The sequence below is a fragment of the Haplochromis burtoni genome, unplaced genomic scaffold, assembly GCF_018398535.1.
Source record: "Haplochromis burtoni strain Fernald_Lab_line unplaced genomic scaffold, NCSU_Asbu1 Contig_50, whole genome shotgun sequence".
NCBI classification, from domain to species: domain Eukaryota; kingdom Metazoa; phylum Chordata; class Actinopteri; order Cichliformes; family Cichlidae; genus Haplochromis; species Haplochromis burtoni.
The window spans coordinates 263,318-290,769 of NW_024582411.1; the positions used below are offsets into that span (position 1 = coordinate 263,318).

Sequence of the window (27,452 nt, forward strand, 5' to 3'; positions counted from 1 at the left end):
ATGCACTTGGCTGTCCTACCTGCGAGAGCAAATAATGAGAGCGAGTGAATAAGAGGGAGAAATCAGATTCCATCTCAATGAAAACCCTACCTCTGCCACTCAATGTGTTTTATTTCTCTTACAAAGCAAAACCTCTATCTAAATGTGTTTTAAGTCTAATAACTCCTGTATGTATAACAGGCCTGGCAGGCAGTTATTGTCTCACTGCTTCATGTGAACAGTGGGCTCCTCTTATTAGCCACTCCCTTTGATAAGGCGCACTCCACCTGTCCCAGCCCGAGTAAAAGGACCCGCCCTGCCTGTGAAAGTCCTGCTCTCAGGGCCAGGAGGCGCAAAAGAGCGAAGCAGGTGAAATGTGGCCCGACAGGTCTGATGGGAGTGCAGAGAGACGTAGTCAGTGCAGAGAGGATTGCTGAGTGACTGACAAGCCTGTCAGTCAGGTGGCTTTAGGAGCAGTCTGGCTGGAATTAGGACAATGACATTGTTGTGTTTGTGCTGCTGAGAGCTGGTTTGCACCTGTTCATTTCACTGACTGAGGGGGAACCTCGCAGCCCTGAGGATACCCACTGCAGACGCAGCAGCAGAAGCAGACTTAGAGTGGAATTTCCCTCCTGTTCCCAGGCTGGGGCCGGGGGCGAATGGTCGCTCTGAGAATCTGAGCAGAACTCAGGAAGGAGAGTGAGAGGAAGGGTGGGAGGACAGCCAGAGAGGGAGAGGAAGAGAAGCCAGGAGTGGACATTAGAGGAGACATGCTTCGCTACGGTTCAAGACCAACTGTTTCCACCACCACCACCACCACAACAGAGGACTCTCCAGAGGTTTTAAGGGAGGTAAGAAGCTCGAGAGAAGCGAGAACACTGAAGATCTCTCTGTCTTTCCCCCCCATTTCTCTCTGCTCTCCTCTTCTCTCTGTGTTTTGTCCTGTCCAGTGTTTTTTCCTCCCCTCTTCTGTTTGTCGGCTGTTGCTTTTAACTCTGCCGACACTTGTTTTCCTGTCTGTAAGCAAAGAGATCCATTTTCTCTCTCTCTAACGTTTTCTGACTCTGTTGTAGGATGTGTGGCTCTGTTCACTTACACGAGTGTGTAATGGGAGCTGAGCGTGCAGGAGGCAGAGCTGTCATGTTTATTTGAACAGCTCTCTGATAAAACAGGCCTTTGTACTTGCCCCACGTTTTATTTTATTCCCATGATCGCCTCATGCAGGTCAACACGTACCGTAATATTTGGTGAAGCACGCTTGTAGGGTCTGCTGAAGAGTTTGGTTTTTTCTTTGTACTAAATTTCTTATGAAAAACCTCAAAATAGTAAAAAATCAAACAGAGTTCCCACTTTCCATGTATCTGTTTTACTTTTTAACATTTTACTCTGTTTACTCTGTTTTGCATTTACATAAACTTTGTTTGGTGCCTGTTGCTGCTGTATGTGAATAAGCTCACAGAATCTTTTAGTTGACAGTTCAAGCTTTGCCACAATGTCAGAGATATTTAGATCTGAATTTTATTTTTCTTCATGATGGCCATCTGTAAATTCCTTTTTTGTCTGTGTGTGTTTGTTTTGTTTTCCAGAGGAGAATCAGACGCCTGAGACTGACTCTGTATCCTGGAGAAAATGGAAACAAGGAGCCAAAAACTGAAAAGTCAGACAATGTAAGTTTTGCGTCTCCCTCGGTGTTACCTCCACCCTGTTACTCCAGCCAGAACCGGCTTCAAATCCATACGGTACAATACGTAAAGTTACATTAAAGAGGAAACGTCATCACACTCGACTCAGTTTGACACTGCTGATCAGAAATAGTGACGTGTGGGAGTAAAAGCACCAATAAAAACCAAACAGAAACCCCTCCCACACACACCTAAATTCATCTTATAAACCATTAAAAGAAAGATGGTGGAAAAGCTGAGATTTATGTGCTTTTTATCATCTGGTCCAGTTATGCAATCATGACAGGAGGGCGTGTGTGTGTGTGTGTGTGTGTGTGTGTGTGTGTGTGTGTGTGTGTGTGTGTGTGTGTGAGAGAGAGATAATGCACACACAGCTGTTTTACATTTACTTCAAAGCTCTGCTCCATCTGTGCTCTAACACTCTTCCACAGAACAGAAAATGCTAATAAGTATTAACAGTATTAACTCCAAAGGACGGTAACTAAAACAAACAGAGCTCATGAGAAATTAATATTTGCCTACCGAGGTGTAGAATTACTCTTAGTCACGTTTAATATTTGCTGGTATGCTCTGTGATCCTGTGAATTATGGCTGAGTCGACGCCGCAGGCTGCGTGGGTGTTTGCTGTTGGTGGCTCTGCCCCGGTCTTTGTTTGTGATCGGAGGCTGATGCCAAAGTTTCAGAGTGAAAGTGCGAGAACTGAGTGCAATGCTTGGGTTAGGTTTAATCTCTGAGGAGAGGTTTTTCCTTGTATGACTGTGCGGTGTGCAGGATCCAGAAACATGATGGCTAGTTTTGAATGAACCTTGTACAACATGTCCACTCTTTCCACCGATAGCACACTGAAGTAATCTCTGAATGTGGCTGCCTTTGGGAGGGTGTGACTGCGACTATAGGAACTGATGACAAAGGACAGTCTGATGAAGTGTGAACACAGAGTGGAGGGAAGCGCACGTGTTTAGAGCTGATGTGCACTTTAGTGTTTGGGAAGGATGCAGATTTGTGCCCTCTGCGAGTGGCAGCCGGTTTGTCCCAGAACAGACATCGGTGACTCCAGCAACAGCGTCAGCATCTGTCTGTGAGATGAAAATGGCAACAAGCGATGTAACGAGTGAAGAGAAGGGTGTTTTTAAAAATAAAAACAGCTGAGTAACAGAGTAACATCACCGCTGCTGGGTGGGATTCATGGCAACACAAACTGGATTTCTGAGACCAATCCAGATGCAGATTTTTTTTACAGTGAGGTATTTCACAATCATCATAAAGCTATCATAAAGATACCACTTTACTCCACACTACCACTCCTGTTTTCTTGTATCATGTGAAAAAAGTTTTCCTATCAGAAAGTATTAGACAACATGTCGCCAGTGACTGCTGCAAGTCTGAAAGCAGTCTTATCATCCTGAACCCTAATTACCATGAAGTCATCAGCCTCAGTTTCACTGAAGTTCAACAGCAAACTGAAGCTTAAAGTGTATGTGGAACTGCAGCACAGAGTAGAAAACATCAGGCTGGAGCCAGTTAGAGGTTGAAGAGGTTAAAACTTGTGCCTAGTTCATCTGTTCATCATGTTTTCAGTGTGGCGCTTTAAGGTCTCTGCAGGCGCTGCTGTAATTACTGTGTTGTTGCAAAATACCTGCTCGTGTTTACACTGGGTACTGATGCTTGTTTTTCAGATAACTATTTGCTCTAGTTACACTATCTTAGATCTTAGATGTCATCACCATGGAAGGTCAAATGAAGGTCAGTAGGAACGTGGTAATGGGGACTGCATCCAGTTAATCAACGAGGAAGGAAATGACCAAAATATCTTTTCTCAGAGATATCCAGCGATACCGTGTTTCAAGAGGAATGCTGGTTTTTCGCTGTGAAGTTAGAAAGGGCGTGTCCTGCAACTCGAGACATCGTGGATTATATCCAACCGGCGACTGCGGCCTAGATGATATGTAGCACATGTGAATCATGACACACGCAGAGGAAGTAAACAGAGAACTGTTACCAGACGATGTTTCTATACCGGCAGCATTGGATTTCATCTCTGTAACAGCCGTAAAGTGAACACGGTTCAGCCCAGTGAGCTACAGTGAGCATCCTCCGTGCTTGTGTTACAAATAAGGAGCTAATCAGGTCAGACGGTGCAGTCATATGATAGAGGAGTGAGTTCATACAAACAAATGACAGTGTTAGATGACAATGCACTGATGCAAGATTATTTTACCGAGCTGTCTCCGAGCATTTTTTTTTAACATTTGTGAACAGCTCAAGCTCCTCAAGCAACAGAGGAAAAGTAAGCCAGAGTGCTTCTCCCACAAAACTGACAAAGGGCAGGTAAACACGGACCAGCATGTGGTCAAACATTGTAAAGTTCAAAGCTGAATGGGCAGCATGCAGGGCTTCGTGAAGCGAACTGATAAAGATGGCTGTGCTTCCCTCCCATCTGCTGGAATCCACATCCTCCCGCCTATTAGCAGGCCTTTTCCATTTCTCAACAGCAGGTCCTCTGTAGATTGAGTGGTGCAGAAATGTGAGGCTGGGCTCTGTCCACGAGACCACACTGGCGTCTTTGTTCCTCCTCGCTCGTATCTCTGTGAGATGTGGACACTGATGCCTCTTTTTCTGAGTAGTAGTCCTCAATGAATGACTTCTTTGTGTAGAGACATCTAAAAGATATCAGAATCTGTCTATCTCTAGATCTATCTCTAGATCTAGAAACTATATAATATTCACATACAGTTAAATAAATACTTCAAGAGCGTGTTTACTTGCATTTTTGTTTAGAATCCTGCACTTTAGGCTCACATGAGGCGTGCTGTAGAATATATACAGAAATGATAAAGCTTAATTGAAAATGTTTTGTTTTACACGAATCATGGGTGGCATGGTGGTTCAGTGGTCAGCACTATAGCCTCACAACATGAAGTTATGGGGTTGAACCTGCAGTGTAGTGTTTGAATGTTGAACCTGTGCCTGCGTGGAGTTTGACTGAGTGCTTTGTTTGTACTAAAGACGTGGATGTTAGAATTAGCAATGAACCTAAGAGCAGGCTCCCTGCTTGGATATGCTGTCAAGAGAATGGAAGAATCAATGGAAGGATGGTTGAATGGAAGCCATCCACATCAGTGTTCTTGACCTGTTTTTGTTTTATTTTGCAGACTGAAAATGAAAAAGATGTCAATGGGATGTGGAAGAGGAAGAACGGGCTCATCCAAAGAGAGAGTCCACCTGGCCAGGAGTCACCTCAGCAGGTAGACAAAGCAGCCACTGCTTCATTGAGTGTGCCCTGCGCATGCACCGTGAGGCTGTCATTAATATTGTATTCACACATTCAGCATGAACAGAGGCTCACAGGTGACCGTGGCAAATGCTGTGACCATCACAGTTTAAAGACAGCAGGCGTGTTCAAAGTGTTTCTATTTGTTTTTATTTGTTTCAAGTGATAAACTATGGCAAAGCTAATAAAATGAGCTGGATCATGCAAAATTTAAACTTGACTTACTTAGATATTCAATTAACATTCAATTCAATTAGAATAACTGACTGCTTAAGTTACATTTGAAGCAGAAGAAAAATCCCTGCAGCGTCTGTTTACAGCTCTTCATCATTTTACACCAAATGTGTGTATATAAGGATATATGACCGCATGCTCGACAGTGTGTTTCTATTTTGGTGCATGTACACTGTGAAGCACTTTATAAATAAAAGTTATCAAGGAAGACCAATTGATAATGAACAAAAGTGTTAGCTGCATTTCTCTTTATCAAGTAAAGCACCTTGCTCTTGAATTACAGCTGAAATACTGATTAAAATGTAGTCTCTGAGCTAAAGCTGTTTTTATTTGTGCCCAGGACTTTTGCTGTGTATTATTTAGTCATTGCATTGTGCCACACTGCTCCTGTGCTGGTGTGCATCTGTTTTCATTGGCTGTTAGAGGCACAATAGGCAGAAATGGGCAGCAGCTCATGTCCTGGGTTGCAGAAACACGACACCTTCGATGCACTCTGCACCATTTTTTAGCTGCACATTGCCAACTTCCTATTTCCACTGCACAGCAGCGTGGGCGCTGAAATACTTGATCACTTGCACATATGTATGCATGTGCATGTACATGCAGACTCATGCAGTGCATCTGTAAGTGTGCACACAAACACAGAGACACCATGCCAGCATAAGCCTGCCTCAGCGGTAGGTAGCTACAGAAACCTGACCGGCACGATCTTGTCTCCCTCAGCACCTCGGAGACATGACCAATGGGGTGCCAGAGACCTCGCTGCAGCATCATGGGCCCAAAGTGTATGGTGTAGTGCAGAGGACAGGCTCAGATAGACAGGAGGTGCTGGCACGCGAGTGGACAACCAGTCACCTACAGGATGAGATGAGATACATCAGGGAGGTGAGGAAAGACTGAGCCTTCAGGCCAATCATTCTTTTGCCATCACATCATCCATACAAGGCAGAGTGGGTTTCTGTTTAGATGATATCTGTGTTTTCCTGGTTTCTGTTTGCAGGTGAGAGATTCTCTTGAAAAGGTTAGAGAGCGGATGTACGGACAGTTTGGAGGAATGCAGCAATCAATGCAGAAGCTTTCGCAGGAACTCAGGGTAAAGATTATGACAACACCATGTGACCGGATGCACTAACATTCCTCATCAAACTCTGACCTGTAAAGCTGTGCATAAATCTGAAAAAAGCTGTGTGCCACGTGTTTCTGCAGGCTGCCAATGCACACAAGAGGAGTCTAGAGTCAGAGGTTAAGATCCGCACGGCAGCCATGGAGAACTTTGATCAGATGAACAGTTCCCTCATATCTGCTAACCTCACCTTGCAGGTAACAAATCAAAGTCACCAAACACTCCGAAGACATTTTCTTTTCTTTTTTTACTCCGGAAGCTGGATGCTGTTACAAAAAGTCTTCACTGGCTAAAATAAGTTCCCTTTGCAGAAATCCCTTCTGGAGGACTGTCAGAAGAGAGTGAGCTCGAGAGACGATGTGAAAAGTTTGCGGAGCACCTATGAGAAAACACAACAACAGCTCAGAGACAAGGAGCGCGAGCTGGCTGCAGTACAGGCTGAAAACCAAACTCTCAGGCTTCAGGTAGTCCCGCAAACACAAACTCTCTCTGTGGGAATGAACATGAATCCATGTGTGTCCACAGATGAAACCCCCCCCCAAAACTTTACAGTGGAAGTGGCTGCTTCTAATGCCACAAGGCCACGAGACCGAGATGTCAGCATGGCCAAAATAAATGGGTGGAATTCAAAATTTTCCCTCAAGTTTTGTGCAAGCGCTGTCCTGTAACAAAGTGGTCTGATGAGTCAGTAAGAGTGATGGAAGGACAGGACGTTTAGGACTTCATGACCCCTACCAACAGTGAATAAATCAATAAATGAAAGAACATTTTTCTATCTCTGCAGCAGGTAACATTAAAATCCAGCTTTACCGATCATCATCACAGTTCCTGAAGTTTTGAGAAACCATCTCCTGTCCTATTTTTTTAAAAAAAAGTTTTAATTTACATTAGAAAGCAGAGAGTCCAGCTTTCAAATCACTGTGTGATCTGAGACACAGCAAACTTTTATCGAGCAGCTCTGTTAACATATCATATTGCTGCGGAACAGAAACACATCAGCTGCATCTGCATCTTCTACCCTGAGCAGAATGTGGCCTAATCAGCTGAGCAAAGTGCTAATTTTTGCTATGCTGTGGACTGTCCAGGCAGAGTCTTCACGGGAGGCCAACGATAAGGCGCTAAAAGAGCTCTCGGAAAAGCTAGAGAATGAGTATGAGGAAAAGCTGCTGGAAGAACAACGCAGGCACAGGGAGGAGATTGAAAACCTACAGGTCTGCATTCTTTGGTCCTTATTCATACATACATCACACTTTGTTTTTGTTTTTATTTTGACAGCAGAAACCAAACCTATTGACGTAGATTACCTAAGGAAATAACTGTACACAATTTACAAATAAAAAAGTTACAAAATTCTTGACAATGAGGCAAGCCTAAGCTGAGAGAAGAGTGGCAGACATATTTCTGTTTGCACAGGCCCAACTCGATGAGTACATCAGACGACTGGAGGAAGCGGAGAGAAACATCAAAATCGCAGAAGCCAAGATTGCAGAGAGGGACCAGAGGATCATGGAAGTGGAGCGTCTCCTGGACTGCATGGGAAAGGTAAGTCAAAAATGTAATGTATGTATATGTCTTCCTGTTCCCTTGACCCTTGAACAAAATTGTGTAAAACAAAAATTACACAGTACTTTGAGGGATCTGTCATATATCAGTCAAATGTTTAGGAAACGATGAAAATGATACTTCTTAAATGTACAAAAGCAACCTTCTGTAAAAGGTTATGACCGTATACATGTGCACGTAGTGGAGTTCAGTCCATGTTTACTGCAAACAACATAACACTTGGCCAGCTGCAAAAACACCTAGGACCCACTACTTTAAAACCACATGCCTGATACCGAGGTTTCCCTACAGCTCAAACCAGTTGGGCACGGGACCACTGGGGGTGCCAGCAGTCAATCCTTTGACTCCTGTGGACTGTGGGGTGGGGCCTCCATGGATTGGGATTGTTGCCTTGCTTTAGTTGATGCTCAAACTGATAGGGATTGTTGGAGTTTGGAGTGTTTTCCTGCCAGGAGAATCTTTTCAGGTGGATGTTACGTGCCAAAGTTCCCCATCAGGACCCTGTAATCTAAGGAGACGACCGATGTCAGTGATTTTACTTCCCAAAAAGACTCAAACTTTTGAGTATTAGGATTTTCTTTCAGCCACAGGAAAACAGATAAAATGTTGTGATTTCCACAGGAGAAGAGCCAACTGGAAAAGCAGCTGAAGGACTGCGAACAGCGCCTACGCCTGATGGAGGTGACGGACAGAACTGACGAAACTGTAGCCAAAAGGTACAAATTAAAGTCCAGATAGAAAATTTAAGCTGCGCGTGAATCTAAAGGCTCTATTACAGCCCTTTCTCTAAAAGTGGATAGAACTTCGCCAAGACTGCATTAGATGTGAGGAAGTTCTTTGTCTTTAGTTTGTTTTCTCAAACATCAAGGATAAACTTTCATTCTTGGTGCAGAGATCTTAAACAAGGAGCTGCAAACACAAAGGATGCACGATAAACCCCACCTCAGACAGCACATCCAACAATAATACTGAGAAATAATTGAATAGGATGGGATATTAATAAAAAAAAAAAACATGTTAGTTTTTGTGTAAAAGTTCAGCTTAAAATTCTTTCGTACGTTTACCTAAAGTGCAGACCTGAAAGGTTTTTTCAAGTCAGCTAAGAACCTTCATAAACACTTTTTCTTGAAGCCCGAAGCAGAGCGGCTTACGCTTGGCCCTTTAAACCAGTTGAGCAAGATGCACTTTGGAGCAGGATGTTTATAGCATTGCAGGCAGATTATTTACCTACAAGGGAAAAAAGCACATAACTTTTTCATCGATGTTTGCAAATGAATCAGGGTGCTAGAGTCGTATTTCCTTCATATTTGGGACTACATCGTGGTTGTTTTTTAGGTCCAAAGAGCTGGAAGGTGAAGCAGGTGATCTCCGCGAGAGGATCAAACACTTGAACGACATGGTGTTCTGTCAACAGAGGAAGGTCAAAGGAATGATTGAGGAGGTGAGTAGGATTTATTTATCTGTATGTAGACCATGGATTCAACTCCTCTGTTCCACTGTTTTGATAGTGGGAGTGTCTCATACATTTACACAAGTAGCCTGTTTACCATTAAAACCATGGATCAATGTCAATGCACACAAGGAACGGAGAACTTCACTGCACACAGAGTCAATAAAGGGCGGGACGTCATGCTAACGGGGTGAATTCATGTTCATAATTTTGATGGGAAGGGGTTGGAGATAAAGGGGCATTATTTGTCTTCACTGAAGTATTTATAGCTCAGTTATTCATTGCCTTCATTTCTATGTATGGAAAAACAGATTAGATAACGACTCTAGTTAAGTTTGCTGTGAACTGGATTTTCCATTTCTGTTTTCCCTGTAAATTATATAAATAATGTTTTTAAAATGATTATCTTTTTGAATTTGTGAAGGTCGAATCTCTGCGAGCTCAAGTTGCTCAGAAGGACATGTTCATCTCTGAGCTTCTGGACAGGATTGCAATAGTGGAGTGTGAGGTAGGATGAGACTGGTGTGCTTTCTGTGTGTTTTAATAACTGGTGGTGGGGTGTGATAATCTGCTTCATGGCTTCAGATGATCACATGGGCTTCTGACCACTGAATAACTGAATAACTGTGTTAATCCCCCTCTACTGCTTGTTGCTGCAAGCGTCAGGTCATTTTTTTCATGCAAAGTGACGATAGTCTTTTGCATGTAACTGACCTGATATTTCTTGTTTCCTGTTTTCCTTTTCCTAGAATAATGAATTAGAAGACAAGCTCAAGTATTTTATGTCCACACAGAATAAGACGCGAGAGGTTTTGGAAACCAGAGAGAAAGGAGTAGGCTGTGATCTGCTCCCCAGGTAGGATTGTGATACTAAGTAGCATTGGGTTGTGTTTTCTTGATTAGGAGGTGTTTTCTCACTCTGGTTTCTGACTGTGCTTCTGCAGACATGAAGCACAGAGGTATGATGTTGAACCTGTTCAGTGTGAACCAACTCATCTCTTTCCCATCCAACCCCCATCACCTGATCATCCTCTATCACCTGTGAAACTCCCATCACCCACCGAACCACTGTCACCGACACAGCCTTTGTCACCCACTCATCCTCTATCACTTAGACCAAGCCCTTCCTCCATAGTGCCCTCATCCCTGGCACAACCCTCATCATCACCTCCCATTCAACATCCATCGATCTCTCTAACACTGCCCACTCAGCCAAGGACGTTTAGGCTTAATAACCCTCCCCCCAGCAGGCTTCATTCAAGTTTACTAAGGTACACTCCTGTCCAGTACAGCCGCTTCCTGGATTCCAGACCCTCACAGGAGCATGGGACATTCTCCTACATCCACCCATCTGAGTCTGAAGCTGGTGTCAGTCCGGTCCAGCCTGGAGAAGACGAATTGGATGCACAAACAAGCAGAGGCACACCCTCCATACAAGAAGAGTCCACTTCATCCCCGCCCTCTTCTCAACCACGATCAGGAGTGCGAGTTTATACGCCGTTCATGAAACTCATGGAAATGACAGCAAAGATAAACATAGATTAAAGTTAAGTAGCAGTCCTGGAAAATGCATGAGCCAAGACTTAAATAAGGAGAGTCAATGAAGCTATGAAGCCATTTAACTTAGTATAATTACTGAAAACAGGGTTAACAAGTAACGCACAAACTTCTTTTCATAAGCAACAAAATCAAAAATAACATTTTATCAAACTGGGAGTGAAAAAAAAAAAACCTGGAAATTAAAAGAAACTCACGGAAGTCATTGTCCCCAGTTACAAACTAGTTTGATCCAGATTCCCTGTCAGATGATAGCTTAGTTTCCATGTGGATGACAACATGAGTGAACAGTTTAATTACTTTTCTTTAAACCTGTTGACAGTTGGATTTTATTTTGTGTTTCCTCTCTCTTTTTGTATCAGTGCTAAGTACAGAGCTAACCTGTATGTCAACAGTAAGTATGTAGCTAAAGCTAAATAATAGTATCCTCTAACTCAGTCTGCGTATGCTGGGAAAGAGACAAGCGTATTAAAAAACTGGTTGGAGTAGTGCAGTAGTAACATCCTTTATTATTCTCTTACTTGAGCTTAACATTTACGTACTATATGGACCATAAAATTGTCAAATTGCTCACAGCAAATTGTAAAAAATAACAGTCTTAAAAACAAGTTTTAATAATGTAATATGATAACATACTCTGTGTTGGTATTTAACATAGAGTAACGTTAACTTTAGGATTGAAAGTGAAAAAGTGGTGATGTAAAGTCAGGTTAGCCATTAAAACATCAGCTAGTGTGCTTCAAGAATACCGCTGACTCAGAATACATATGCAAAATAATAATATGTAAATAAACTACGTGAACAGAACTACCGACCTAGCTGCACATTACTCACGGTCTGATATCCCCGTGTTGATGTTGTTATCATCATAATAATGTTGATCCAGCATCAACATTACACCTGACCAATGACGTTGGAGCATTCAGTGAGCCAAGCATTAGCTTAGAATTTAGCCACATTCTAAGCTAATGCTAAACGGCATTAGCCAACCTAACTTGATAATGCCAGTTGGCTAACAGCCAACCTAACTTGATAATATATTTATTACATTGCATAACTTTATAAAGAATATAGTTAATAAAACACACAATAACGTTTTATATAAACAAAAGAATCCCCCCCTCCTCTTTTATCAACAAAGTGAATGGTCAGTTGCAATGTTGATCCTGGACCAAGATTATTATGATAATGCAGGGACAACACCAACACTGGGATATCAGACACAACACAACACACAGCACACCTGCAGGAGCTGCTCTACCCATGCAACGGGAGCATTAAAGTGTGCTCTTTGGAACAACCAATTCTTTGTAAATACAGACTGCCTGGCCAGGCATTTGACTTTATACAACTGAATTCTAGTATTAATAAGAATTGTCCAATATTTTTGTCCATATAGTGAAAGTAAGAGGGTTACTTATGCAATCAGAGCTGTTAATATTAACTAGACCAAAGACTGGAATTTTTTCCCTTAAACTTCTATTGTCTTTGGTCATTTTTTTTTTATTTTTTTATTTTTTTACAAATATTCTTTTAAAAATGTACTAACACAAGAATCTGTTTTAAATCATTTTAAAGCTGGCACATCCATGTCAGTAATATCTCACTCATTTATGTCGGAGATAATGATTTTTGGCCAGTGAAGCAAAAGAAGTCTTATGTGGGTTTCTGTCCCATGTTTGCACATAGCTCTAATAATGATAAAAGTAGCTTGATGTAGGATGTAAATGATGTGATGCTATGTAAAAAATATTTTTCTAACTGATATAATATGGAATATATTTCTTTTGTTTACAGTGAATCTATTCTATTCATGTTGCTCACTGAGCTATGAGCGTTCAGTCCTATATGAAGGTCGATATGGTTATTGCGTGTATTTTCCTATCATTTTATATGTGGTCTGTACAAATTAAACATATGATATTTTGTTACTGTCAATAATATAATATTTATTACCATGCTTTGTGCCTTTGTGACAGCCTACTCTGTGATCCTGGTGGTGAAAGGAAAGCTATTTTAATTGGAAGCAGGGTAATGTGGTAAAATAGGACGTGGTAAATTCTTGAGAAATCTGTTATTAACGATATTAACTTTAATGAGGTGACTGCCGTTCCTGAGCCACTGGCACAAGTGTTATCCAGGTGTTGTCTGTACTGCCACAGCTGTGTTTGAAATAGTTTTATGATGTGCCTTTTCCTCGTTGATACATATAATACTACGATTAACGATGAGAGGCCAGAATCTGTTTGGATAATAAAGACTGTGCAAATGATCCTGAATGTGTCACAAGATGGCTGCGCTTACAAGAAAGAGGTTTTGTGTTTTCTCAGCCAAGAACAACTACAATTTTATTTTCTGTTTTTGAGAAAGGAGAATTTAAAAAATAATAATAATAAAACAAACAAAGAGTGATGTTTTGTTTAAGTGGTGAAGAAAGCTAATACTGCAAAATACCATCTAGTGCATGATCTGCGAGCAATAAATGAAATCACTGAAATGATGCCACCAGTAGTAAATCCCCACACTATACTGAATCCAGTCACTCCAAAAGAACAATGGTTCTCAGTGATACACTTATCAAACGCTTTTTTCTCAGTGCCTTTACACCCTGACTCATAACACATGTTTGGCTTCACTTTTAAGGGACAGAGCCTTCACCTGAGAGGGTGTGCCTCTCAGGTGAGGGCAGACAAAGAGCGATTCAGAAGACCCTTATGAAAAGAATATCGAGGGAACAGTTTACCCTGCCCGGGATAGGGTTACCGGGGCCCCGCCCTGGAGCCAGGCCCGGGAGGGTGCCCGAGGGCGAGCGTCTGGTGGCCGGGCCTTAGTCCATGGGGCCCGGCCGGGCACAGCCCGAAGAGGAGACATGGGCCCATCCTCCCGCAGGCCCACCACCCGCAGGAGGCGCCATAGGGGTCGGGTGCATTGTGTGCCGGGTGGCGGCCAGGAGCGGAGGCCCTGGCGGACTGACCCCCGGCTGCCAAGACTGGCAAACCTATCTAATAAATCTAATTATTTTCACATTCTTTTAACTCAAAAGTATGACTCAAACTAAAACTACATACTGATTATACAAGAAGTATGATGTGGCCTACAGCAGTATCATGATTCACTCATTTTGATTACAGGTACAATGTAATATATAACGGCATAATAATCTCACAACTGCTACAAGCACATTTGCCTTTCTTAACACACGCGAGAGAAAGGCAACTGTTAAGAAAATGCCCTTTTGGGTGAGACAGGCCCACAGGCCCTGCATGCAAGCGTACTAACACACATGCATGCAATGAAGAACAGCTTACACTACAGCACACACTATACATGCGCCTATATCTCTCATTGGTGTTAAAGCAGGGAAAACTTAACAGAGTTTTGTTATCAAATGCTGAATTTATCCACTGCTGGCATTTAACTCTTCAGCTTGACAATAGGTGAAACGTTTGTGAAAACAGAGAAGAAAAAATAAAGATCGAGAGAGTCTGGTATGACCAAGCAGTAATCAGACAATAAATTTAGTTGGTAATACAATAAATTGTGAGATGTTTTCTGTTTGATTGATGCAACACAAATAATTTACTGTATGAAGGAAATTCTCTTTTGTGATAATATTTTGAATGTGCATTTCAGTTGACCTGTCAACTTAGTGCATTATAAGTTGATGCAAATTAGTTGGTTGATACTAGATTTGGAAAAATGACTGGATTATAAAATAAGCGAATAAGATGTGACAAGGGTTGAGATTAGTTTCTTATTTCTAGTGTGTGGAGGAAGGTTTTATCATGGCACACATCTGTTTACATGAGAGGAAACTCCTTATGTGATATGACATTTAGCAATTTGCAAATGTGCAGCACATCAGAAGGATGACTCTGAAATTACAAAGGGAAACAATTTTGCTGACAAAGCTGCAAAAGCAGCAGCCATAGCAACCACAGTCTTATTAACAACTCATGAAAGCCACACCATTCCACTATCTGTACTGCAGGACGAACAAAAAGCAGCACCACCAAAAGAACCAAAACAATGGCTGAAACACGGAGCAGTACTGGACACTGATGACATAATGAAAATAGCAGGAAAACCCATTCTTCCCGAATCATTCACACCGAATGCGATAGACGCACATTTGCACCTCAATGCGTGTCCAAGAAAAATCCATCGCGCCTCAAAATTGCATATTTTGACACGCGTGAACCGGAAATGTGGGAGGGATGTGGGAGGAAGTTGTGCCAGACCAGTATCTTTGCTAGATGGCAGCTGTCGAGCTAGCATTTGAAGAGAGAGTCTACGTTCTCTATTTACTGTGGAGAGCAGAGCAGCGGTGTTAAGGACGTCCTCGCCGTACCTGGGTCCATCAGGTCCTCCAGACACGTGAGCAGTTTGGTGAGTTTCACCACTTGCTCCAGGAGCTGCGCTTGGATGATTTTTGTGATATCACCGTCTTTCACTCGTACAGTTTGAGGACCTGCTGTCCTGCATCGGTCCTAGAATCGCCCGCCTAGACACCAACTATTTGTAAATGATGTGATCAGCAAAGTATCTGAAGCACTAGGTTTCAGTTTAAAACACCATTGTGCCTACCACCCACAGAGTGCAGGATTAGTGGAAAGAACAAATGGCACTATAAAACAAAGGCTCAGGAAAACAATGGAAGAAACTGGCAGACCATGGCCAGAATGTGTAGTCAAAATGTGGATGAGAATAACACAAGGAAATAACAAACTGTCCCCATTTGAAATTATACATGGGCGACCTTTTCCACTACCAGTTACTAGCGAGCCACTAGATAAATCAGTCTGTGAAACCACTCTGGCAGATTGGATGACTCAATTGTTGACAAACAGAGATGTTGTTTTGAACAATAAACTGCCGCAAGATTCTTCTTCTATTTCCTGCAGGTTGAAGCCAGGTGACTGGATCCTTGTCCGAGTACTCCAAGGAAAAATTGGAGCTCGCCATGGTGGGAGGGTCCATACCAAGTGCTTCTGACCACTCCAACTGCCTGCAAAATAGCGGAAAGACCTTCCTGGATACACCAAAGCCACCGCAAGAAAGTTGAGGTCCCAGAGGATTCCACTTCCTTCACAGAAATCAACTAGTAAGGGAAAGTTTCACCCTCGCTTGGTTGCTTCAGTGTTGAGGGTAAAGTGCTGATTGAGCATTGCTCGCACTTCCACCTCCAGCCATTGACCAACTCTAGGGTAACCAAGTAGTAGAGTGTGTAGTACGCAGCCATGGGAAGGTGGACCCTCTTGGTTACCTTGACTACGACGCTCACCCTTACAGGCCCCCAGCTGATGCCGACAACAGCTGAACCACGAGGCAGACTGAAAAGATGGATGCACGACAACTCCCACCTAAGAGACATGACACAAGACCACATCCACCCTTGGATGAATAATGCCTGGTACCGCTATATCCACGACAGGACCAGGGCAGAATCTGAAAATGCAGACTGTTATGTCTGTTCTTATATGCCCAGCACGTCGACACACCCTACACTATATGGAGGGTCACAAGAAAATCACCATTGAAGACATTGGACTTGATAACGAGCATGTGATCAACTTTTCTGGATCAACTTCAATGTGACAACCTGGAATACAGCCATCCATTTCCCAGTGTTCTTGGACCAAACTCCAGGGAAGAACCACTCCATGTGCTATAAACAAAACAAAGGTAACAGGCCGCTTGGAAACATCACTAACTGCAACCGGACCGCTGGAGGAGGAGAAGGTGCCCCTGTGAACACGACTGGACCATCTAATGGCACATACTGAGTGCAAGGCATCGCCTGGCAATGTGGACAACGGGCATGTTTCATACTGCCCCCAGGCTGGACAGGAACATGTGCTCCCACATTCCTGTCAAACCACACTTTTAGGATGACCGCAGTAAACACCACTTCTACAGTACGCCGGAAAAGAAGATCAACACTCCCTGAAATTCAACCACATGACCCAATATGGGGGAGCGACGTACCCGAGGAAGTCAAATTATGGACTACCGGACAGAAAGTACTCCATTCATTGTTCCCCTGGGTGGGAACCGGAAAAAACATGCTGAGGATTGAAACTCTGGACTACAGTTTTGGACTTTTCTTGAACGCTTCGTGCAAGATTAACAAACAGCAGAATCAGGAAATCAATGCATTACGAATTGCAGTGATGCAACATCGAGTAGCTCTGGACGTGATACTAGCAGAAAAAGGGGGGCTTTGCGTCCTCTTCAACAACACCTGCTGCACTTACATACCAGACAATGTACACTCATCAAACATGACTGACGCCCTGAACGCCTTGAGACAGATCCAGCAGGCCCAAAATCAGGATTATGTAAGTAATGCAAGTGACTGGTTTTCTTGGCTTTACACTGGCTCCTGCTACAGGTGCTAAAAAGACTACTCATTGGAGTTGGAACATTTTCACTTTTATTTTGTGTTTTTGTAACATGTATCCTGCCATGTCTAAAACTCATGATTAACCGCATAATTGTATCCACTGTTGCTGCATACACAGCCGTGACAAATGATGATGATGATGATGACCCCGACCTGTTAGAACACGAAGACTTTGTGTGATTAATGATGATGTGACAGAAAATGTACAACAAGATATTACATACTGATATCTCACTTAAAAGTTATACGTGACAACGGGAGGGAATGTCAATGGAAAATTGTACTTAGTAGTCAGTATAAGCTTTTAATGATATAAGTGTACATGTGATAGAATACTGCATGATGACCTTTTTATTACTTAGAACTGATTGGTCTTTATAAAACCTGTTCATATATTTTTATCTGAATCTTCCCACAGTGATAGTAAGAAGCTGAACAAGCAGTTCTGAGCTCTTACCAGGAAAAAGGGCTGCTTCCCACATTCCAACACACACACACACAATCACATACGCACATGCTCACGTATCAACATTCCACTGAACAGATGTATTCATTATTGTATTACTTTTCTTGTGTATAAATAAAGACAAGTGCAAGAACAGAGCGCACATCACAGGGCCCCCACTCTGGTGTGAGCGCTCTGTGACTGGCCTTGCAAGTAGAAACTGCAGCGTGTGTCTTTCTACTCTCTGACTCTCAGCTGAAGAAGTGTCTTTTAGAATGAATCTCTTGTCAGGACTAAAAAAATAAAACTTAATGTTTACTTTAATTACAATTGATTAACAAAGATAAGCGTGAAAAAAGAAGCATTTCTCTTTTTGACAATATCTGGGATACTTGAGAAATAGGTCTTGGAATAATACATTCAGGAAAAAATGGAAAACTTTAAACTTTGACTTAGAGTCTGAACTCTAAAGGTAAAGTCTGCAGAGACTTTGTTCCAACGGCACAGCTGCAACCAAAACTGACTTTGAACTTTGACACAGGCTGGAGAGGACACAGCTGTGTTTGGGTCATTCATTGTCAGTTGAGCTGAGTGAGAAGTGGATCGGAAAACATCCGGACAGGAAATGCAGCTGTGGAAAATCTGAGACACCAGCCCAGTCCAGACTGTCTGTACTGATCGCGCTGCTAAGAGAGAAAGCTCTTGCATCCAGGCTGGTTACCACGTTTGACCGGGAGAGGGCAGCAAAGAAGCTTCATAGTCTTTGTAGGGAAGAGTTGTGTTACCGTGTCCCGTACAGTGGGGGCGATAGAGGGCTATTTTTTCCACACAGGAAGAAGAAGAAGAAGAAGAAGGGTCCCACTTTGAAATGTTGTTGTGTCATGTGTTGAAGAAGTGAATTTGTCACTTAAAGAGTTTTTTGAAGCTCTCTAATAAAAAAGGAATCAATCAACCGTTAGATTTACCGCAAACCTTCGTGTTTACGCTGAAGTTTAAAGCGGGCTCGTGCTGTTTGTGGATGGCTGTAGTTAGCTTACTTTAGCTAACAGTGATGTCCTCGTCGTGGACAGAGCGCCAGGGAGAGGTGGGAGACCTGGGACACCTGAGTAAAGAAGAACTACAGGAACTGCTACTCCGACAAGAAGGGATCCTCAGTAACAAGTAAGTTTAACCCTTAGGTTGTATGAGAGAAGCGTGACACTTATGCGCACGGCCATCCCGTTAGCTTTGATCCGGTTTGGTAAAGTGACTTCTATGTGTTCAGGAATATGCCCTAAAACTAAGACAGATGATCTACTGACGACGTGTTTATATAAGTCCACTTTGGCTCAGGTGAAAATATGAAATGCTTTTGTAAAAAACGATGCACGGGCGACACTACTCTGCTGTAACATGGGGTAAAAAAACAAACACTCGCGGTCACTTTAGGTACACCTGTTTCGATTTCTGCTGCAACAGACGGTGCGATCAGACATTGGCTTAAACATGAAAGTATGGATGCATGCTGCTTTGTATGAACAGTTCAGGGAGCTAGTTGTGGTAACAATAATGATGATGCTGTCAGGGACATTTTCTTGACACGCTTTAGGCACCCTAGCACCGGTTGAGCATGATTTAAACTCTGAAGCCTACCAGGGTATTGTCAGTGACCATTTCCATACTTTTGACCCATCTTCCTGTTTTCCAGCAAGTTTGTTATAGTTAACTAAAACTAGATGTAAAAAAACAAAACATTTTATTTAACTAAAATAAAAATAAAAAGTAGACCATTTGAAAACTATAAACTACCATTATTATTAATACCATCAGAAACACAGAAATCCTCTTTCTGTTTAACTAATATGGGAACACCTTTACAGATGCAGTTAACCTATAACAGCAACTGCTGAGGATACTTAGACATTTACACTGCCAGATTTAGTCACTGAGGCCAAATGGCATTAATAGGAGTGTTCAGTTTTAAGGGTGATTTACAAATGTGGGGCTGTTTTCTGAACACGGGTGCAGTCATTTCAGAATAAGGTGCAAATTTATTTATTTATTTTTTTCAAACCTCAAATATGTAGTTAGTAGTAAAACACATGTTGCTGGCATTGGTCGATCAGTTTATATGCTTTATTTAAATGTTCTCCTCCCTATATTTCACACCTTGATAAAGAAACTCTTTTTTTTTTTTTAAATACTTTTTTTTTTAATGCCAAAACCCACTTGTGCTGGTGCAACATGCTGGTAAATCTGGCCTTAGGTTTTCATCACTGCATGAGATGCGTCATAGTGCCTCCATTTGTATCTTTCTGCCAATTTACTCAGAAAATTATATATAATTTGTTGGAGTGCATCAGTAGTTTTCTGTGTTACACTTGCACCACATATTTCCAGACAAGTTTTCCTGGATTTTGTTCACATAATGTAACATAATATGTTTTTTTTAAAAAATATATATATTCTTATCAAAAATGTGATTATATGGGAAGTAGGACCATGAAGTAGATCAGTATCAGCTTTGGCTGCCATTATCAACAATTAAGAGGAAAACATGGCATGAAAGACTTTTATTTGGGGTCAGGGAGGGGTTACAGACATGTATGTGTCTGACATTTATTGTTGCTCTCGTTGTGTATTGAAATATTGCTTGAAGTATACTTTTTACAATGATGCGTTTGTGTTGTTTGCAGGAAGTTATTGCAGACGCTACCTGACAAAGGGAAAAAGATAAAAGACTTTGCAGATAAAGTGCGTCTTGCCATTGATGACCACAGTGAGGAGGAGAGGAGACGAAGCCTAGTGTCTGTTGCGAGGACAGAGTTACAGTCCAAGTACCAGCAGGCTTTTGCTCACCGGCGTGCTGCCTCCATCACACCAGCAGCCTCGCATCAAAACAGGCAACATGACGCTGCTGCAGGTGATGCTGCACAGGAGAGCGAGACCTCACCTGCCTCAGCTCAAGTGCAAGAAAACCACACTTTGGATGAGCAACGAGAGCCGTTTGTCTCCGGAGCGACTGCTGTGGAAACCATGGAAACGGTGGCTCGTGGGGCCTCTCTGAACTCTGATGAAACAAAAGAGGGTGACCTTGTGGAGGCCCTGGAAAGGGTCACGCTGTCTGGAACTACTACTGGTGGCAGCAGCGTATCCAAAGAGCCATTAAACAGCAGTGCAAGAGACAATTACTTTCTCAGAAAGCACCCACCAAAGAAGCCTCACTATATAACTGTCCTGGAAAAAACAGAGAAGTCTGCAGCTCCCAGGAAGCAAAAATTTAAACCAAATCAGTGAGTGGACTTTATTTACTGTTTTCTGAACATTTCCAACAAAAATGCTCCAATAATCCAGATTTTATTCAGTAAGACATTTGACATAGTTTGCCATTCTGCCTTTTTGTCCTCTGTGTAAGTTAACTGAGTATAAATAATATGCACCTTAATGTGTTTCCAGGCTCCCTCATAGAAGTGGCATCTCTCCATCAGGATCCTCGTCACCCAGTCAGTCCTCTGAAGGCTCATCGCCGCTGTCTGTGCAAGCCAGGAGGGAGCGGGACAGAAAACACCTGGATGACATCACTGCTGCCAGACTCCCCCCTCTCCATCACAATCCAGCCCAGCTCCTATCTCTGGAGGAGTCAGCTGCACTGCTGAAGAAGCAAACCAAGAAGCAGCTGGTTAGTGAGGCCGAGTGCCCTTCTAAGGAGGCTAAACAGGCTGGGTGGAAACAGCCAGTGCCTCACTAGATCACTTAGCAATATGGTTCAACCAAAGCTGTTCTGAATGTCTCCTTTTATACAAGAAATACATTTTTAATAGACATAAATTTTATTTAATATTTGGTAAAAGAAAATTAAGTAATTATCTGAACAACAATCATGTTTATCCTCTTGTCTTTTGTGCCATAAATTCAATCAGCATCTTACACTTTGATTCTCACTATTTTTAAAAAGTCAGGACTTTTATTGACAGCTGATACAATGGTGGGTTAGCATCGTCACCTCACAGCAAGAAGGCTGGTTTGTGGAGATTGCATGTTCTTGTGTCGTGCGTGGGTTCTGTCCAAGTACTCTGGCTTCCTGCCTCAGTCCAAAGACATGCTGGTGATTCCAAACTGAGTAGCTACTGCAGAAAAGAAAACTTTAGTGCAATAAGTATTTATAAAGGGATGAAGTCTCAGAGAGCTCGTTGATGCTGTTAATAGCGAACACTTAGGATGCTTTAATTTAATTAAGAATTAAACCTTTTAACAGTTATTATTAGAGAAAGCTGAACGAGAGTATAAGAAGAGTATTACATAAGACAAACTTAGGCGCTCCTCTATGCTTGAAACTTGAAATCATATAAAACATATTTGTTCTTCCACATTGTCCTAAAGCGTCATTAATGGAAATGCCATCTCTCATCTTCTGTTAAAATATTATCACAATCAGTTCATTGATTTCTTTTTTTCTTCTGATGGAAATCTTCAGGTAAAGGCTGCCCTGCTTGAGACGCTTTCTTGTCTCTAGAGGGCAGCATTCAAGCAGCGTCGGGACCGTGTACGTCACACAGTGTGCTGTTGTCAACTTATGGAGGCGGTTGAGCTCATTATCAGTCCTACTTTTGTTGAGAGTTTAATAGCAGTGGCTGTGCTGCTTTATAATAATGTGCTTGTCTTCTGTTTACCAGCCTATTCATGTCAGCTTTTTCTCTGTCTGGTGTTTAATTTCAGGAGTTGCAGGCCAAGCTGGCAGCCCAGAAACTGTCTGAAGGATTGAAGATCTCTATGGGGAGCTACACTCCTGACGGTGGCCCCATGGCTACCTACAGAGAGGTTCACGATGAAGGAGCACAGCTCTCCTCAGAGGAAGACTGATCCTGGAGGGCCAGCTGGGGAAACCAGTGTGACCTTGGCCCTGAGGGAAAGAGGCTTTGGACCTTGTGATCAGGACCCATCAGACAGGATTTTCACTCCAAGGGCAACAATTCTTCAGAGAGGAAAAGGGTCTTTTGCATGGTGTGAAGGAATAGTCGGTATCCCAGACTCAGCTCAGGAAATTGAATGACAGGTTGAGAAACTAGCTTACTTAATTGTCATTCAGTCTGTAGTGGGTTCAGTTGTTTCAGCGTCCTGCAGGAATAACAACACCTTCCGCTGACTACGACGCTTAAGTGCTAAATTTGAAACATGTGTCATGTGGGAAAGTGTTTCTTGTCAGCATGCTTAGACTGATGACATCATGGCTTTCAGATCCTGGGAGTGCTGAGGTTTCTGTTTTTAGTATTTTTAATAATTCAATTCACTTAAAGCTCATCAGCGGTGACTGTTTACAGCTTTGTGGAGAAGCAGACGTGAGCCTGCAAATAGTTATGTCAAACTTCAATGTTACAGAATGTGTAACATGAACAAATAAATCATGTGATTTCCTAAATGCCTGTTTGTTGTTGTTTTTTTTAAAAATAACATTCAGCGTTTTCAGGGCATCAGTTTTCTAGAAAAAATTATATTTAAGAGATAAACTTTATTTAATTAACCTGACCTGAGTAGTCTCTTCAGTATAAAATTTTAAAAGTCAGGTCAGTGAAATAAAATACAGGTACTGATGGAGTAAATTGTATGTTGCTTGTATTGTATACATGGTGTAATTGCTGTCTCAGCTTCATTGGCTGTAGTGTGATCAGTGTGATACACCTTTTCATCTACTTAATGTAAATGTAAGTCCATGCATTTAAATTTGTGGACATAGTCAAGATGATCTGAGTATTGGGGTGAAGAAGAAATGTGACTTAAAGTGACTTTGAATGTTGCAGACAGGCTGGTCTGAGTATCTCAGAAATTGCTGATCTGATGGGATTTTACTACACACGAGACTGCTTTGAGCTGGTAAGAAGGCAACAGTACCTCAAATAACCCCTTGTTACAACCACGGTGTGCAGAAGAGCATCTCTGAACGCAAGGCACATGGAACCGTGAAGCAGATGGGTTACAGAAGCAGAAGACCACAGCAGGTGCCACTCCTGTCAGCTAAGAACACAAACCTGAGGTTCCAGTTCACACAGTTACACCAAAACAGGGCAATAGAAGACTGGAAAAACTGCAGCATTCAGATCGCATGGTCAGAATTGGTGTAAACTTGAAAGCATGACTGTATCTTGCCTTGTATCATTGACTCAGGCTGGTGGTGGTTTTGCTGTGGGGACTATTTTGTCACACTTTAGGCCCTAAAGTACCAACTGAACATCATTTAAACACCACAACCTACCTGAGTATCGTTGCTGATCATTTCCATCCCCTTTATGGTCACTGCCGACCTGCCACCAGATCTTAATCCAGTAGAGCACTTTTGGACGTTGTGGACCGAGAGATTTTCGTCATGGATGTCCAGCTGACAAATCTGCAACTGCGTGCTCAACTTTGTGATGCTTGTTGAATCTGTGCCATGAAGAGTTATAACAATTCTGAAGGTGAAAAGGGGTCCAGGCTGCTACTAACAAGGTGTACCTAACAAAGTGTCCAGCGAATATATATTCATTCTGATAACGAGAACAGAAAAAGCATTAATGTGGTAATGTTCAGAATGATGTTCATGATGTTACGAGAGTTAATGTCTGGGGACTAAATGTCACATTACTCTTTGCTCAAATGTTAAGTGTAAAACTCCACCACAAAATTGTGATCAAGAACCGCAAAGAGATCATTCAGGGTTAGCTCATGCTTATTTTAGCAAGAAAGCGCCAAACCACACTGTATTACAACAGCGAGCCTGCCTGCTACACTGGCCTGTTTGTTTCACAACAAACCACTTTGCTTTCAAAACTACCACAGTGGATCTCCACCATTCCCAGAATTCCAAGAATCTCGAATATGTGATGCAGCACAGAGGACACTGGTTTTTTTTTTTGTGAATTTGGACATTTATTTGCTTTTCTTGACACCACTTTTTTTCATTATTATTATTATTTTTTTATTTTGTTTGGAAAAAAAAGTTGTGTATAGTGTGTATTTTCCATAATCTTGATAATTGTGAGATGAAGGGTGTTTTCTTGACATTTTTATCTCCACTTCCATATGAAATACAACCTTCTACTCTGATTAGGTTTCACTATTTTCCGAGTGTTAAAAAAAAAAAGATCCTAGCTATTTTATTGTTAGGCTTCCAGCACATTGGTTAATTTATGTGCAAAGGAGATCTGCAAGGTGATATAAATTTCAATTTCTAGTGAGACTGTGGTCAGCTGCAGGCACTGATAGACTGAAATGCTGTGAGATGTTATCAGGCAGGGATCTGTCTCACACTTGATAAGATTAATGGAGGGTAGTGAAATATTAAAGCTTGATGGCTGAGACATCTGGAATGCATTTGGATCATGTTGTTGCTGAGAATGGCAGGCGATGATGGGACGGCAGCGGGCTAATGCAATATGGCAAACACCATTTCTCAACGTTGCTAATATGTGGCAGATAAGAAGTGCCAGCTACGTTCAGCATCTTTCCAAACTGCCTTTCCCATCATCTTTCTTCCAACTTGCTGTGAGGACTGCAGACCATCGTAATTTAAACAGTCTGATTCTGGGATTTTAATGAGGAAGAAAGGGGGAAAAAGGCACAGAGGCACCTTTTTAGGGGAACTGAGGGCAGGTTCATGTAGGTCAGAGACTGGTGGTCGATGCCCCTTGATAACCTTTTGTAATTGCTGCTGAGGCATTGGTGGGAGATGTTTTAGGAAAAAAACCCTTCCACATCTGATTGCTATGTATTTAGACACTGTATCTGATGGGCTGCAGAATGGCCCTGTGGTGATGTCCAATAACAAAGACATATGCACTCCTCCACAGAGGATCCTCATTGTGCTGGGATTAATTACAGCCTACCTTGCTTACATAAATTTAGAGACTGTTACCAATTACAGGGCACATTTTTGCCGTAGCTTTTCTCTGTGGTATCTGGCGTCAAACCTGAGTCTGCACGTAGGTTGACGTTGTTGAGGTGGAACCAAGCTCACTCTATAGTCAAAGCTTTTTTTCTCTTCTCTTTTTTTTTTTCTAAACGTTGCCCATTGATGAGGAGGTTGTTTATACTTCAGCTTGAATCCCAGACCCCTTGACTCAGATTAATAAGCTCCTCATGAAGTAGTCTGCAAGTGATTTGCTCCAACTCCGAGTCCGAAATCACACGTCCTGCGGGAATAGAAATAATTTGCTGTTTGGGAGGGGAAACTGGAATGTGATTTCAAAACTGCTTCTTCAAAGAGCAGTCAGCTCGGCCTTAAATTAGATATACAGTATGATGTATAGACTGGCGTTAAACACGAGTTAGGCCCTCAGCAGAATGATTTGATTATATCTGCCAGGTTACGAAGTCTGAGCTCATAGTTTTTCCATTCTCTGATGCTTTTGTCATATTTTTTCAGGGCACACGAGGAGATGAAATAATGCAGCACACAGCAGCTTTCTGTAGATAAGGTTACAGCCTATCTTCCTATCCCAATTAGAACCAGCTCTCCCTCATCTAGTGCACCAAAACTGAATCAGCGTCATGGCTGGCTTGCCAAAAAGGTGGATGGAGATGTTGGTCTGCTTGTTCAGAACAACTGTTTGCCACTGATATATGCCAATCAGCCTCACCAAAGGACATATCCATATTACTTTGTGGTTTTGTAACCTTCCCTATAGCAAATAAATTACAATATGTACAATTTAAAAAGGAAGGTAAAACCTTAAAGAATGAGAAAGAAACAAATGCATTCATGTTTCCTGTGATTGAGGAAGCAAGCTTCTGATATTTAAACCCCAACCGACCGGCTCTGAGCCTGGTTCTGTTGGAAGTGTCTTCCTGTTTTAAGGGACTTTTTCCTTCCCACTGCCACCAAGTGCTTGCTCCATGAGGTGACTGTTGGTGGTATATAAATGAAATTGAACTGAACTGATGACCACCTAAATGTTTAAGTAGTATTACAGTTGGCAGAACAACAGCATGAACCGGCATTGTGCTGCCCCACTGCAAAGCTTTAGCTCGTTTGTAACCTAGCAACTGTGATTAAGACAGCATAAAGAATGATAAACACAGAAGAAATAACTTTATCTAAGAGTGAAATTATCATATATGTTTTATATGTTGTTACAGTCATGGAACAAAGAGAGTTTTCACAGGACAAAGCAAAGTACACCCTTACTTATGCAATTAAAAGGGTAAGTAGCTGCCAGGTGCTGATAATCAAATGCACTTCATTAGCTGATCATCACCGAGCATGATTGCCTCTATAACTGCAGAAGCTTTTGCAGTTTTCCCGTCTGGAGCATTGTGGTCTTCCCAAGAGTCCCAGCAAAATAACCCCAAGGTCAGATGAGGAAATGCTCAGGGGAAGTGCCAAAGAACCCTAGAGCTACGTTTCTGACACTTAGCATGTTAAATGTTAAAGTTAATGACAGCGCAATTAGAAAAAGGCTGAAAAAGTATGGTTTGCATGGAATAGTTGCCAGGAAAAAGCCTCTTCTGTCTGAAAATAACATGGCAGCATGGCATAGGTTTGCAAAGTTGCATGTGAAAAAAAGCACAAAACGTCTGAAACCATGTCTTTCGGACAAACAAGACCAAAATGGAAATATTTGGCCATAGTATACAGCACCACGTTTGATAAAAAAACAAACAGCATATCAGCACAAACACCTCATAACAGCTATCAAGGACAGTTGTGGAGGTCTGATGATTTGGGTTTGTTTTGCAGCCACACCTGGGCTCCTTGAGGTCACTGTGTTGACCATGAACTTGTCTGCATATC

The 27,452-nt window shown here is 42.1% G+C and overlaps 2 protein-coding genes across 5 annotated transcripts; both read left to right on the forward strand.

Annotated features, from left to right (window-relative positions):
* Positions 1-331: 331 nt before the first annotated feature.
* myzap (myocardial zonula adherens protein) lies at positions 332-16,266 on the forward strand. 4 transcript variants are annotated; one of them, XM_042220524.1, is made up of 14 exons: positions 332-830; positions 1,566-1,646; positions 4,814-4,906; positions 5,890-6,051; positions 6,167-6,259; positions 6,373-6,486; positions 6,601-6,753; positions 7,375-7,500; positions 7,703-7,831; positions 8,474-8,568; positions 9,188-9,293; positions 9,727-9,810; positions 10,052-10,158; positions 15,322-16,266. In XM_042220524.1, the coding sequence occupies exons 1-14, from the start codon at positions 750-752 to the stop codon at positions 15,365-15,367; spliced, it is 1,470 nt and encodes a 489-aa protein (XP_042076458.1). In that variant the 5' UTR covers positions 332-749; the 3' UTR covers positions 15,368-16,266. The 4 variants fall into 4 exon arrangements, with proteins under 4 accessions (XP_042076458.1, XP_014191411.1, XP_042076457.1 ...); XM_014335925.2 differs by lacking the exon at positions 15,322-16,266 and adding an exon at positions 10,247-13,132; XM_042220523.1 differs by lacking the exon at positions 15,322-16,266 and adding an exon at positions 10,595-13,132.
* Positions 16,267-18,034: 1,768 nt separating this feature from the next.
* polr2m (RNA polymerase II subunit M) lies at positions 18,035-23,105 on the forward strand. Its single transcript, XM_014335927.2, has 4 exons — positions 18,035-18,871; positions 20,386-20,982; positions 21,146-21,368; positions 22,406-23,105. Exons 1-4 carry the CDS (start codon positions 18,762-18,764, stop codon positions 22,547-22,549), a joined length of 1,074 nt encoding a protein of 357 aa, XP_014191413.1. The 5' UTR covers positions 18,035-18,761; the 3' UTR covers positions 22,550-23,105.
* Positions 23,106-27,452: the final 4,347 nt, after the last annotated feature.